This window comes from Galleria mellonella, unplaced genomic scaffold (assembly GCF_026898425.1).
Source record: "Galleria mellonella isolate WM207_F2 unplaced genomic scaffold, CSIRO_AGI_GalMel_v1 utg99, whole genome shotgun sequence".
Classification (NCBI taxonomy): domain Eukaryota; kingdom Metazoa; phylum Arthropoda; class Insecta; order Lepidoptera; family Pyralidae; genus Galleria; species Galleria mellonella.
Genome location: NW_026442184.1, coordinates 1981641 through 1998049, shown reverse-complemented (window position 1 = coordinate 1998049; position 16409 = coordinate 1981641). Strand labels below are relative to the sequence as shown.

The window sequence follows — 16409 nt, the reverse complement described above, 5'->3', positions numbered from 1 at the left end:
AATATAGAACTGTTTTTAAAAAAGATAAATATGATATTGGTACGGTTAAAGATTATGAAGCTCACATTGATTTATTGGTAGATAAATATTGTAGTAAAAGGCCATACAGATGTACAATAGAAGACAAAATAGAAATAGAAGAGCAGATATCGAGATTATTAAAGAATAATTTAATAGAAGATTCATATAGTCCTTTTGCAGCTCCGACATTGGCATTTAAAAAAGACGAAAATAAAAGATCAAGATTATGCATAGACTTTAGAGAATTAAACAAAATTATTGTACCACAAGCCCAACCTTTTCCATTAATAGATGATTTGATAATAAAGACAAGAAATTGCAAATACTTTACTACACTAGATATAAACTCAGCTTTTGTGTGTCAGGATTTGTAACACAAGATGGACACTTCCAATGGACCTGTCTACCCTTTGGGTTAAAAACATCACCCGCTATTTTCCAAAGAATTCTAAGTAATATTCTAAGAAAACACAATCTCACAGGTTATGCTGTTAATTATATTGATGATATTTTAATATACTCAACATCTTTTCAAGAACACATAATACACATAAGACATGTGTTAGAGGCAATAATAAAAGAAGGTTTTAGATTAAAATTTAAGATGTACATTTGCTTCAGTCGGTTAAATATCTTGGCCACATAATCCAAAATAATTCAGTAACACCGCTTAAAGACAATATAACTTCAATAAGAAAAACTCCAAAAACGCAGAAAAATATTAGACAATTTTTAGAAAAATAAATTTTTATCATGAATACATACCAAAAAGTAATTTTTTAGATCCATTACATAAATTGTTAAGGAAAAATGAGAAGTTTGTATGGACAGAAAAATGTGAAAATTCATTTAAACAAATAAAAGAGTATTTATGCTCTCAACCAATATTAGAAATATTTGACAAAGATTTACCAATAAAAATATATACAGATGCATCTTTAGAAGGTATTGGGGCAATATTAAAACAAACGCAACCAGATGGAAAAGATAAGCCAGTGGCATACTTTTCAAAAAAATTAAACGATGTTCAAAAAAGGAAAAAAGCCGTATATTTAGAGTGTTTAGTTTTATATATATATATATATTATATACTTTTTTATAAAAGTTAGAACAGATGAAGAATTAGGAGACTTTTTTTGTCTCATTTTTTACAATTAAGTACTTTTAGAAGCAGACTGTTTTACTAGAACCAGAAGATAACAAGGAAGAGATTTTAAAAATAGTAAATTTAATACAAATAGAAGAAATAATGACAGACCAAGAGAAAAATGAAGCAATAGGAAAAAATAAAGAGATTTTAATACACAAAAATAAAATTTATTATAAAAAAATAAAAAAGCAAGAGAAAATTATGTTTAGCAAAAAGCTTGTTCATGAAGATTTGTGCCATATTGGAATCAGACAATTACAGAAAAAAATAGGCAATATATACAGTTTAACAAGAAATATAATAAACATTTGTAAAAACTGTGAAATCTGCATAAAAAATAAATCAAGAGGCCAAGAAAATTTGGATTAATGTCACAACTGGGACCAGCAACAAAACCATTTGAAATAATGTCTATAGATACTATCGGTGGTTTTGGAGGATCTAGAAGAAAAAAGTATTTACATCTGTTGGTAGACCACTTTACAAGATATGGATTTATTTTAACTTCAAAAACACAGAGTTGACTTTATAAAATTAGTAAAGAATGTGTCAGATGAAATTGGAATGATTCTTACAGATCAATATCCAGGAATTAATTCAAGAGAATTTAAAGAGTATCTAGAGGAAAATAATATTAAATTAATTTTCACAGCAGTAAATACACCATTTTCGAATGGATTGAACGAAAGACTAAACCAAACGATAGTAAATAAAATAAGATGTAAAATAAATGAAAAACATAATAAAAAAACATGGACAGCAAAATGTATAGATAAATATAATGAGACAGAACATTCAGTTACAGGATTTGCTCCAAAATATTTACTGGATGGCACGAATGTTACTTTGTTACCAAATGAACTGAAAATAATAAAAAAACAAGAAGATAGGTGGATTGAAGATAAAAGACTGGCATTAGAAAACAAAAAAATCACATGACTACAATAAGAAATTATTCAATAAAAACCGAAAGCTATACGTTTAACATATTTATGTGGAAAACGGAAACAAATTAAATAGAAAGAAATTAGACGAATTAAAGATTGGTCCTTTTAAAATAGTAGAAAAAATATCAAACTCCATTTACAGGATTAACACTGGAAACAAGAAAGCAGAATTATATATATAACATACAACCAATAGAGCATGATAGGAAGAAAATTAAGGAAACATATATATATATATATATATATATATATATATATATATATATATATATATATATATATATGTTATAAAAATAAAATTAAAACTGATAAATAAAACATTATTATAATTAAAGAAGTGCTGTAGAATAAACTTTAAATGTCGTTTCTTTGTTTACAGGTGAGATATAACTGTAATTCATTGTTTTAATATGATTAGTGTTGTGTTATAATAATAAATAAAAACTTTCTTTGTTTACAGAGAAACAATTTCTAGTTTATTTTGAAAACCCTTAATTAATCGTTAATAATCTTATATATATATATATATATATATATATATATATATATATATATATATATATATAACTATTTTCTAATTAACTATTCACGCAAATCCGGGCTGGTCGTTAGTTCACAATATTAGTAAGAATTGTGATCAACAGAAAATATTTGTGTACCTGAAATAAGTTTGTAGAAGCCAGTCAGTTTATTTCAAATTGGAAATGAGAAAGAAATATCGTAAAATAATATATTCGGGACTATAACAATCCATCACGGGGTTGTCAGAGGTCGAATTATTATTACCATTACCGAGAACGTAACAATTGTAATACATATATTTCGCCGAATTCGTGTTTCTACTGTGAAGTTGTTGTGTTTGCATAGCTGTGTTTCGGTTTGTAGGGTGGGATATGGCATGAATTTACAGGGTACAGAGGAACAACACCTGAGTCCTCAGGAATGGCAACGCATGGGGAGTATCACGGGCGAAACAGTATACTCTGTTATGTCCACGGTACTGGTCATGTTTGTAGGCGACGGTTACCACTTTCCATCAGGTGGGCCGTCAGCTTGTTTGCCATTTTAAATTGAATAAAAAAAAATATGTATATTGAAAGTTAACGTAAAAGGGAGGTTTATAATCATTATTTAGATTAATAGAAGTTAAGTGCCAGTGAGTTACTCACAAACCGAGGGTTCTGTACATAAATATATTTGACATAATTTAAGATTGTGTTCTATATAAAAAAAAAAAAAACTGGCTACAATTGTAAAAAAACCAGTTATTTTGAATGAATGAATGAATGAGTATACTTTATTTTCATTATACAATATAGGAAATAAGCGAGACAATTTACAAACACAACGATACAATTGTATAAGTACAGTAAGGCGGTCTTATTGCTGAGAGCAATCTTTTCAAGACAACCTTAAGGTAATGGAATAATTGTTGTACAAGTAAGTATGATAGTGCTATGTATATACACATACACACACACATATATATTACATATACATATCAATCAAATAAAATTATATAATCCCATGCATATATGTTAAATATGTACCTAATTCTAGGATATATATTAATAATTTTAGGCACAAGGGAAACAAACTATCATAAAATAAATAATTATATTAATACATAAATAAAGAATGCCAATTTTTTAAAACAAGAAACAATCAGATAGCGAAAAGATAATCTTTCACTTGTCGTTTGAAAGCATCAATGAATTTAAAAACTGAAATATGCTAATGCTAATACTGAGCAATCTGTAAGTATAGTTTTACAGATAAAAAAATATTATTCAAACCACTTTATAACTGATGGAGTCATGAGGTAATTAAAAACGGCGCTGCTAGGAGAGGAGGGTAGCGACAATAATAAAATATTAGAGAGAGACGCTTACCAGTTTAATTCATTGAGACGTACACAATATACCATATATGTCAATCACGTAGAAAAACAAAATAGGTATCAAAAATTCATAATATAAAAATATAAATCTAAAAAAGGTAAACTTATATAAAAGGAGGTTTGTCGCCAACAGTAACAAACATAAAAAAAAAATAGAACCGAGGTGTGAACCTTGATTTTGTAATCGGTAAGAAAGTAGCTTGTATCCATTAATTGTTCAAATAGTTTGTAAGTCCAGAACATTTGTATCTGTATCGGTATAGGAAATGCAAAAAATCTATCACAGACAAACTTAAGTATATTAGTTGATAGTCGATTAATATAACTTTTTCTAATTCATCTTTCTGAAAATAAATGTATGATAATTGAATTAATGTATGTAGAAATTTTATTATTTTTTCAAAACTGCATAAAAATGGCCAAGACAATGATGATGATGATAATGATTTGGACAAAAAACAGCATAACAAGAAGCAATGTAAAGAGGCAACTATCTTTTTGGCACTTAAAGAGTAAAAAAGCGCAGAGGGCCAGAGTTTTCCCTTACGTTTTCTCTTGTTTTATTTTTCTGACTTTGCAAGCAAGATTAAACTTATACTATTTAAACTTAAATAAATTCTTGTAAATTAAAGTTAAGTTCAAAATTTAAATAGAGAAGTATGAAATAAGTAAAATAAAGTGTAAAATAACCATATAAAAACGTATCTTTAAAAATGTTGTTGCATATTTTGTACTTCTTGGCAGATTAAAAAATTCTAAGCTAAAAGGTTGAGTTATGAATTAACAAGCGTTTTTTTTTTTTATTTGTAAATATTAAAATGCCTGTGACTTTGAAAAACAAACTTCGATATTTTTGTTTTATGAACAGTTTATAAAACAAAATAATTAGTTTTTTTATTTTGTTTTATAAACAGTACAAATACTGTTAAATCGGATTAAATACTTGAAAGTTATAATTCTTCTATTGAAACATTCGGAATCTTTTACTTGTAAAATAAACGGAAGGGCGTCGAATTTTGCAAGCTCTTTGATGGACAGTTCAGCGAATTTCAATGTAATTACATCCATCCTCTTGACCGATTTGTTCAATAACTTCTCTAGAATTATTAATTTTGAATCATTCTCACTGTTAGCATTGGGTATATTGTACCGTTCTTCTGAAAGCAAATGTTCTCACCGTAATTTCACAGTACATATACGCGAACATTTTGTATATACGCACGAATCTTCGACTGTTTCATAAAAACAGCGATCTGAATAATATTAACACTAGATAGGTGAAAATAAAACTTGCTGTTCCGAAAGTACCGTTCACAAAAAGTTAATAGGCTTTTTATGGGAATGGACATTAAATATTATAATAAGATACTGAAGGATATTTACTATCTACCTTTTAAAAAATTTAAAAGTGTTATTAAAAAAAAAAAAACTTATTAAACAAAGCCTATTATACTTTAAACGATTACTTGAATGAGAAGCGTGCATGGTGTTAGTCGATTATGCACTTGCTTTTTAATAATCATGTAATTGTAGACATAGTACATTTAAATAAATACATATAATGTTAACAGAGATTTAAAACAGTATCTGTTGAGTTGCGGGCCCTTCTCAACCGATAACAATATTCCGAACATTGCAGTAGACTTAAAAAATGTAGATTTTTTTAAATCTACTGAAAGAAGAAAGAAAGAAATAATTTAATCGAAGAAGCATGCGGCCCACACAGTAGCGCACAAAACAAGAACAAAAGAAATCAAATCACCAGAGAGAGACTTTGTATAATTTAATCGTGTTTCAGCTGTGAGAATAGCTGTGTTTCGGTTTGAAGGGTGGGATATGGCGTGAATTTACAGGGTACAGAGGAATAACACACAGGAATGGCAACGCATGGAGGTATCAAAAACAAGAACAATTACCACTTTTCATCAGAAATTCTAAATAAAATAAAAACAAAACAAACAAAAGAAAATAACAATTATATACAAATAGAAAGCAATTAAATTATAATAATAATATAATAACAAAACAAACAAACAAACAGTAGGATAACTCTTGAATCCGACATCGATCTCAAACCAAATCTATTGCTAATGACAATTTAACACTGCACTCATGTAACAACTCCGCACATTTTACTGCAGGGATCTGACTGGATTTAAATAGAATTGTTTAAAAGTGTTTGTAAACAAGTCCATTTAAATTAATATAACTTGAATCTCAATTTGAATTCGAAGATACATTAATATAATATAAGTTATGACAAATATGTTCCAGCTGCGTAAATATTGTTACTGCGTTGTTGCGTATACGTGTTGACAGCGTTGTGTTTTTTCAGCAATGATTTCTTTCACAAAAATTATTGGTTTCTTTATTCTTTATATCAGAGGGAGACTTTGTACAAATGTCGATTGCTTGGATACCTCTGTCCCATTCGTGTTTCAACCGTGAAGCAGTTGTGTTTTCATGGCTGTGTTTCGGTTTGAAGGGTGGGATATGGCGTGAATTTACTGGCTACAGAGGAATAACACCTGAGTACTCAGGAATGGCAACACACGGGGGGTATCATGGGCGAGACAGTGTATTCTGTTATGTCCATGGTACTGCTCATGTCTATAGGCGACGGTTACCACTTTCCATCAGGTGGGCCGTCAGCTTGTTTGCCATTCTAAGTTGTATAAAAAAAAAAAACTTCGTGTAATGTAACCATGAAATTACTATCATCTCGAAGTGTTTTCTTAATATAAACATTTTGAAATTTAGAACCAGCTTTAGTGTTCAGCGTGTCATTATTTGTATTGCATTGTACATGTCAGTTTGAAGCTAATATTATGAAGTGGAAAGATTAGAGCGAAGACTTCGTTTGTTGTAATTATCTCCGTACATTTTATTATTCTTGTATGAAATGTGTCTTTTCTTGTAAACTTTATTTTATTTCTTACCAAGATGATGGCCACGCTGACTTGTAATTTTATATGTTCGTGTTACGAGATGAGAGATAAAATATGACGTGCGGTCTGTGTTGTGGCAGCGATAATTTTGTATTGACTGAAGGTTTATAATTATCATATCTAATATATACTTATATTATATAATTTATCACTGTAATATATTATAATACAATGATGTGACTACATATATCTCTTATATATATTCTACTGATATATATTATTTACTGACATTTTTAACATTTGCCTTCACTGCTCTGCTCCTATTGATCGTAGCGTGATGAAAAGTATACTATAACCTGCCCAGGAGTATTAAGAATAATTGTACCAAGTTTCGTTAAAATCCGTCGAGTAGTTTTTGTTTCTATAACGAACATATAGACAGACATACAAAAATTTTACTGATTGGATTTTCGGCATCAGTATCGATCACTAATCACCCCCTGATAGTTATTTTGGAAATATATTTAATGTACAGAATTGATCTCTCTACAGATTTATTATAGGTATAGATAATTTTGATAGGTTATAAACATGTTAAGATATTTAAATATTTAAACGGTTGAATGAAATTTGAACTAAATATACTTGAATCACAACTTTAAAATAGAGAGTGAAAGAGAAAATAATGTAATTACTTGTGAGTTTGAAAATCACTTTTTATTAAATATAATTAAACATAATTAATATCTAAAGTGAAAGAGAAAATAATGTAATTACTCGTGAGTTTGAAAATCGCATTTTATTAAATGTAATTAAATATAATTAAACATAATTAATATCTAAAGTGAAAGAGAAAATAATGCAATTACTTGTGAGTTTGAAAATCGCATTTTATTAAATATAATTAAATATATAAATATAATTAATATCTAAAGTGAAAGAGAAAATAATGTAATTACTTGTGAGTTTGAAAATCGCATTTTATTAAATATATAAATATAATTAATATCTATACTAATATTATAAAGAAGAAAGATTAGATTGCTTGTTTTATTTGTTTGTAATGGATAAACTGAAAAACCACTTAACAGATTTAACGAGATACTTTCACCTATAAATTCAAATTTGAATAATATTTATTCAAATAGATGCATTTTACAAGCAATTTTACATCGTCATTTTTTTTTAATTCTACTGCAGAGCATGTAGAAAAATTGTTTTCTAACTTCTCTTTCTCTCTTTCTCTTCACTTGATAATAATATTGATTATTATCAAGTGACATAGACTATATACCTATTATTTTTAAAAATATTATCTACTTGTACGAAGCCGGCCCGGTAATTACTTAAAAATAAAATTAAAGTAAAAATAAATAAACCATTTTTCTATTAAAGCTTTAATTTACTAAAAACTGAGTTAAAAAGTAAAAATAAAAACGTTCATAAGAACCTCCTTCTTCGGTAACTTATACTCGTATTTATGCGTACATAGATAAGATCTGGTGACATACCTACGTAGTATACAATATAAATATAAAACTTATCAATTTATATAAATTTTAAACCGCGACGTGTGGTCTCGGCATAAAGGAATTTAATTTTTATTTATAACACAGGGGCAGGGGCACACAAGCATACGGCTCACCTGATGGTGACTACCGTCGCCCATGATCACCCACAACACCAGCGGCATTGCAGGCGTGCTGCCGGCCTTTTAAAAAGGAATATGCTCCTTTTTTGAAGGTTATGTTGTCGTATCGGTTCGGAAATACTGCTCTGGAAGTCGATTTCAAAGAGTGGTTGTGCGAGGAAGAAAGTGCCTTGAAAAACGTATGGGGGAGGACCGCCACTCATCCAGATGGTTGAGATGAAACCTTAGTTTGTGGCGGTTGTACAGTGGTAAAATCAGCAGCAGGTATCAATCCGAACAATACCTCAGAACACTCCCGATGATAAATTCAGTAGAAAATGCATAGAGATGCAACATCTCTACGCAGTTTCAGCAGTCCCTGTTAAAGCATCACCAAAGCCTGTCTACGGTTGCTAACCTGCTTGCCAACTACTGGCAGAAACCTCTATTATGGGGGAGACCTTGATGATGGTAATGATGATACATTTTAACAATTTAAAGAATTGGGCTATTAATTGTTTGTAATAAATGGTACCTCAAGCATTTGGGTTTTTCATAGAGTATAAAAAATTATGAACCTAGTAATCTAAACCTACAATTAAGATTACGCGTATTTTATAGCATTCTGTAAAGACTAAATATATTTAAACATTGCGTGTATAAATAACTTGGTTTCATATCATTTTATGATTAACAGCAATGGAGGAAAGTAATTTATTAAGGAAAATGAAACAGTCCAGTGATCTAAATTGTTCTAGTGACGATAATTCTCTTTCGGAAAACTTAAAAGAAGCATTAAAAAGTATTATACGGCGTGAAGGATATGTTACCTATAAAATAGATGTAGCGACCATTCCACAAAATGGTGGTAGTTATTTGTCAACAACTACAGAAATCGAAGTGAGAGGAAAAACTGCTGAGCGAGATAAAGAAATGAATATCTTTGTGAAAAATATTTTGCCAGGCGACAATTTGGATTTTTTTTCAGTGTCTGATATACATTCAAGAGAATTATTTGTATACAAGGAACTATCAGAGGTTTTTACAAAACTGCAAGATGATGCTGGAGTTCCAATAAATGAAAGATATAGAATAGTTAAATGTTACGAAGAAACTAACTCGGAGTTTCTTATTTTGGAAAATCTATCCAAGAAAGGTTTTATGACGATCGACAGTATTGATCCAATATCTTTAAGTTTTGCAAGATTATCGATTCAGCAGCTTGCGAGATTGCACGCATTGTCATTTGTTCTAAAAAATAAAAGACCACAATACTTTGAGAATAAGATAAAACCTATTGAATCTCCAATAAAATTTAATGACGCGTTTAAAGGATTCGTGACAAATTTCAGTCGTATATCTATGCAATCTTTGGACGACGACATGAAAAAGAAGGTGGAAAAGTTTATCCCGAAAGTTATAGAAAAAATGCCTCAGTATTTACAAGACAAATCTATAGGATGCTTATGCCACGGGGATTTTAAAAGTACAAATATTCTGACAAAAATAACTGTAAGTAATTTTTAAATTCACTTTCAAACTGTGCATCCTACATTAAAAAAAAAACCTGTTATGATATAAAATTATAAGTCGAAAGTTTATATATAACATAGTAAATAACGCCAATATCAAATTTAATGATGTTTAAGAAGAGATTGAAAAATTGGCTACGGACAGTAGCTATTCTGTGGCATAATAAAATTTTAAACTCTCCTGAATAGCTAAGGGACGTGGGGATAATCCTGCCGAGAATTTGAATATTTTAATCTAATATGTAATATTGCTCATAATTTGTTGTTTCTATAGGGAAGGCAATGACAACGTGTGCTAAGGTCTAATAGCAAAATGTCTATCTTGCGTTATTGCGGTTTATAATCTAAAGTAACTGACTAACTCTATTTTGCAAAGGAGTTAGGGTGAAGTTAGAATCGAATTTGAATTTATATTTTGTTTATAATTTTTTTTTATATTTTGGTTATAATTTTTTTAATTAAACACTACTATTTGAATGAAAGTGTTAGGGTAAAAAAATCTTTACTGTAATATAGTTACAGTTTTAAATGCACTTCGTAGTGCAAAATAATTGACGAGTATTTTCAAATAATCCAAATATTAACTTAATAGGGACATTTACTTTAAACGTTGCGTGAAAAAGCACTTGGTAATTTGGCATATTGGGGTCAATCGACTTTGAGTGTAGAACTTTTTTTTCATTTAATTGCCTAAGTAAACCATATTGTCTTTTTTTTTTATACAACTTAGAATGGCAAACAAGCTGACAGCCCACCTGATGGAAAGTGGTCTCTGTGTTAGTTCAGGATGATTTGGTCACATACTTATTTATTTCATAAATTTTTTTAACTTTAATACACCAAGAAAGTGTAAATGGCTTAATTCACACAATATGGCGTTATCTATCAGTCGACCATAGACAGGAATAACGGAAAATATAATGGACGGTGCAACGTAATAAAAAATATACAATGTATATAACAAACTGACGGCCCAACTGATGGAAAGTAGTAACCGTCGCCTATAGACATGAACAGTACCATGGACATAACAGAGTATACTGTTTCGCCCATGATACCCTCCATGCGTTGCCATTCCTGAGGACTCAGGTGTTATTCCTTTGTACTCTGTAAATTCATTGTCATATACTATCTTTTAAACCGAAATACAGTCATGCAAACACAACTGCTTCACAGTAGAAATATGAAACAAACTTTTGTACAAAGTCTCCCTCTGGTACATTAACATACATACATATCTTGGTATTATTATGAAAAAACAACTTCATATTGAGGCCCTGGACTGCGCTCTAGCACTATCAAATTGAGCTCTGTTATGTCCATGGTACTGTTCATGTCTATAGGCGACGGTTACCACTTTCCATCAGGTGGACCGTCAGCTTGTTTGCCATTCTAAGTTGTATAAAAAAAAAGCTGCCGTCGCTTATTTTAATCAGCAGTACTCTTATTAATAAATGTAATTTTACTTTTAAAGGACGGTGAAGTATCTGAGGTTGTTACTGTAGATTACCAGATGATATACCATGGAAACCCATTGATGGATATGATGTTTTTCATTTTCACTGGCACAGATCAACAGTTCAGGAGGAACCATTTGGAGGAAATAAAACAATTGTACCACGACACGTTAAGACATTTTCTTAAATATTTTAATATGGATGTTGAAGATTATTTTTCAAAGGCTAAATACGAAGAGATGTTTAAATCTTGCTTGGAGTATGGTTTTATGATAGCGCTGTGTTTTTCACCATTAAATTTTGCAGCCAAGGACGATATACCAGATTTTTCGAAGGTTTCTCCAAGCGTCTCTCGATTTAATATTGACGGGAGACTGAAGAATAGATTAGAAGGCATCGTAGAGGATTTTACACAGTGGGGTTATCTTTAAGATGTGTGATTATAATTTTTTTTTTTATTAGTGTTTATTAAAATTGTTGTTTTAGTTTTGACTCTTTTAATATTAGTTCTTCCTTTCTCCATTTTCTGTATCACTGTGATGGATTTATGTTTTTTTATGCAACTTAGAATGGCAAACAAGCTGACGGCACACCTGATGGAAAGTGGTAACCGTCGCCTATAGACATGAGAAGTACCATGGACATAATAGAGAATACTGTTTCGCCCATGATACCCTGGATGTGTTGCCATTCCTGAGGACTCAGGTGTTATTCTTTTGTGCTCTTCAAATTCACTGCCATATCCCATCCTTTGAACTTATGCAAACACAACTGCTTCACGGTAGAAACACGAATGGGACAGAAGTGCCCAAGCAAACGACTTTTGTACAAAGTCTTCTTCTGGTATTTAAGAGTTTTTATAAGGAATGCAAATTTTGCTGATGGATAGTGTCCTTATAGCTACATAGCTATAAGGCATAGAATACGGCACGGTAAGAGAACTTAATGGCTGAGGTATGGACAAAGCGTCCCTGTTAAAATGTCACCAAAGCCTAATTGCAGTTGCCAATCCGCATGTCAAGCATGACAACTACTGGCGAAACCCCTGTTATGAAGAAGGCCTAAGTTCAGCAGTGGACAGTTAACGGCTATATATATACTATATCATCATCACATCAGCTGTGATATATATATACATATATAGTAGAGAGACTAGTAGAGTATCTTTAAACCGAGACACGTGTAAAAGCTCGTTTTATTACTTACAACACAAATTATTTATTTTTGTAGATTTTTCATTAAAAAGTTAACAAAATTAAATGATGTTTAAAGTAAACCTTAATATAAGTATTAAAGTATTACTTGTAATCTTGTAGTATTACTGCGTAATTACTGCAATAACGGTGGGTATACCACCTGCATAGTATAACTGTGTAAATAAAGCACGATTTACATCTACCGATGTGAGCCGGTGCGCGTCTTAACGCTTATGTGAATTCCGACTTGGAATGTAAGCTTTATACGTAAGTGAACAATATACTATGACAGGTCCACCTCCACATGGTTCGATTAATTTCCGACGAATTTGTCACGATAGGTCAACTGCCAATATTTTCTACCATCCTTTACTGGTATACCGACAAGCCAACAGTGCAGGGATTTTTATTTTTTCTGTATATATATAAATGGAATAGTAACTCTGATTGTGTCAAGTGTTCATCTGAACAAGAAATTGAAAGCCTTCTTAAAACTCGCCTCTTACCAGAGAGAGACTGTACAAAAGTCGATTGCTTGGGTACCTCTATCCCATTCGTGTTTCTACCATGAAGCAGTTGTGTTTGCATGGCTGTGTTTCGGTTTGAAGGGTGGGATATGGCGTGAATTTACAGGGTACAGAAGAATAACACTGGAGTCCTCAGGAATGGCAACGCATGGGCGGTATCATGAGCGAAAAAGTGTACTCTGTTATGTCCATGGTACTGCTTATGTCTATAGGCGACGGTTACCACTTTCCATCAGGTGGACCGTCAGTTTGTTTGCCATTCTAAGTTGTATAAAAAAATTAGATAAATAAGGTGAAGCTGGCATCTAAAGATCTCGTTGTGCTGAACACAGTGAAGCATTATGTTGCGGCTTCTTTTACCGGTTCGTGCTGGCCGCTAAGACATTCTACAAACAAAACTGGCGGCTTGGGACAATACAAATGACTAGAACAAAAGACGGAAAAGATTTTTTATACGATAAATTTGCTTTCTAATTTGAATACCTTTTGACGACAAATTCGGACCTTCGACCTTTTAAACGGTCCTTCGACCTTTTACATTAATAATAATAATAAATCCTTTATTCTCTGACCACATTTTTACTTTAACTTACATACTACTTATTACTAAGCTAGCTTTCTAGTAACCATTATGTTGGTCAGGTTGTCTGTCGATATAGGCCTCCCCCAACTGCTTCCACTTTCCCCTATCCCTAGCTGACTTTCTCCATGCTTTAGGTAAATCGTCCTCCCATTATTTGATTTGCCCTACTCGTTGTCTTTTCCCATTTTTAGGATACCATTCTATTATATCCTTCGTCCATTTTTCTTTGTTGGTTCTCATTATATGTCCAGTCCAATTCCATTTAAGTTTTCTTATTTTTTGTAACACGTCACTGATATTTATACTGCCTTTTACATTACTTCACGCCGGATCAGCAATTAAAGCTTTACAAATCGCAAATCTGGTCCCACATGGAGTACTGCTGTCACTTATGGGTGGGAGCACCGAAATACCAGCTTGAATCCTTCGACTCGGTGCAGCGACGAGCTATGAGAATTGTCGATGATCACAGGGTCACAAGCGACATCGAATCCTTAGGTCTTAGGAAAGATTTTGCCTCACTCTGCGCGTTCTACTATTTGTACAAGAGATTGTGCTCAGAGAAATTGTTTCACTTTCTATCATCGTACAGCTCGCCATCGATAGGGAGTTCACCCTTATATCCTACAGCCTAAATGGTCGCATAAATTTATGAACACTAAATTGCCGAAAAGACGATTTTATTTTCTTTACAACCAACTTAAAAAAGATGATATTTTACAATTAGGTGATATTTTTTATGTTCATTACCTCATAATTTCATCAGTTATAGACCGAATTGGAAAATTATTTTTTATTTAAAAGATTGGTCCCGTAGAGATTTTATCAAAATCGGTTCAATGATTTAGTTTTTGAATCGAACTAACAGTTGTATTTGTTCAAAATAATTTTACAACGATTAATTCTTTATTGTACACAAAATATAATGTTAACCACAATTCATTTGAAACATAATGTACAGAGGCGAGCTTATCTCTAATAAGAGATGTCTTCCAGCAAACCTTTTCATGTAAATTGTATGTTATTTTAAAAATAAAAATAGGCAATCATACATTGTATAAAAACAAGATATGTATACACAAAGAATAATACAAACCACATATAATTAATAATTAATATTAATGTCGGTATAATACGGTAAAATCTTAATTTTGAACTGTAAAAATCATTTTGATGGACGTCGAGTCGCGCCACTAAACATTATATAGTTCATGCACAATTATTCCGGCGGTAAATGTGTAAATCATCATGATGACGCTGAAACGTAATAGTAAATACTTATTACTATATAATTGTACGTTTATAATACGTTTAGCTATTTATTGCGGCTTCACCCGTATTAAAGTGTTCTTGGGGGAATATGAATAGATCACACAGCGTTTCTCTTTTTATTATTATACAATCAAGATGGTTTCCAGGGGGAACCGCGTGGAGGTCGACCTGATAAGGTATATTGTTAGCAATGGGATCTCTAGTCCCATTACTAACAATCCCTTCTCCCCCGTATAGCATAGTTTTAGAGATGTTTCCTCCTACGAACGCTCTGGTTATGGAACGAGCTCCTTGTCGAGGTTTTTCTAAGAGACTATAGCATGGGGTCCTTAAAAAAAGGGATTAAGATTTTTTTTTCAGGGTTGGCAACGCGCGTGATGCGCCTGGTATTGCAGGCGTTCATAGGCTTAACTAACTGCTTACCATCAGGTGGGTCGTATGCTTGTCTGCCACCTCAGTGGTATAAAAAAATCTAATCAATTACAGTCCCCTCCCTTTATTCAGATAACGTTATTTAGTAACAAACTAAGCAAGGCTTATCTCATTGGGAATAAATAACTAATAGATGCATATATGTAATATAGAATACCCATAGAGACTATATATATATATATATATATATATATATATATATATATATATATATATATATATATATATATATATATATATATATATATATATATATATATATATATATATATATATATACACTTTTACATACATACATATATACTTTTTTTATTTATAAACCGATTGAAATAAAATAAACAATAAATGTAAAGTGGAGCAAACCGAAAAGCATTAGTGAAAACTACATTCAAATCGGTTAAACCGTTTTTGAGATTGGCGTGCACAAACATAGGAAAAAAAATCAAAAATTCTAAAAATCATTATTTTAGGTTCTATTGCGTTCATAAAACTCCTCTATAACAGTTTTTCTTATATATCTTCAATGTATAGACAATAGCAACCATTTACAATTTTGTTATATGTATTTATATATATGTATGTATATTTATATATAGATAACTAATAACACGTGTCGCTTATCACTTATCTAGAAGCAAATTGACCGACCTTCGCATACTAGTACACATGCCAGCTACTTTTCATTTTCAAAATGTTCATATATATATATATATATATATATATATATATATATATACATATATATATACATACATATATATATATACATATATATATATATATATATATATATATATATATATATATATATATATATATATTATATTTGTAATATGGATAAAAAACATATTACGCCGACCACAAATAATAATTG

At 30.9% G+C, this 16409-nt stretch overlaps 2 protein-coding genes across 5 annotated transcripts in view; both read left to right on the top strand.

Moving 5' to 3' along the window:
• LOC113521479 (uncharacterized) overlaps nucleotides 1-16409 on the top strand; it is a 346189-nt gene that overhangs the window by 69028 nt on the left and 260752 nt on the right. The window lies entirely within an intron of this gene.
• On the top strand, nucleotides 9207-12012 carry LOC113511430 (uncharacterized). Its single transcript, XM_026895053.3, has 2 exons — nucleotides 9207-10048; nucleotides 11543-12012. The coding sequence occupies exons 1-2, from the start codon at nucleotides 9236-9238 to the stop codon at nucleotides 11954-11956; spliced, it is 1227 nt and encodes a 408-aa protein (XP_026750854.3). The 5' UTR covers nucleotides 9207-9235; the 3' UTR covers nucleotides 11957-12012.

Bases quoted from the DNA above. Each gene is read 5' to 3' on its own strand.
- LOC113511430 (XM_026895053.3), top strand. From the start codon at position 9,236: ATGGAGGAAAGTAATTTATTAAGGAAAATGAAACAGTCCAGTGATCTA. The intron at 10,049-11,542 runs GTAAGTAATTTT...TTACTTTTAAAG, and splicing joins ATATTCTGACAAAAATAACT to GACGGTGAAGTATCTGAGGT.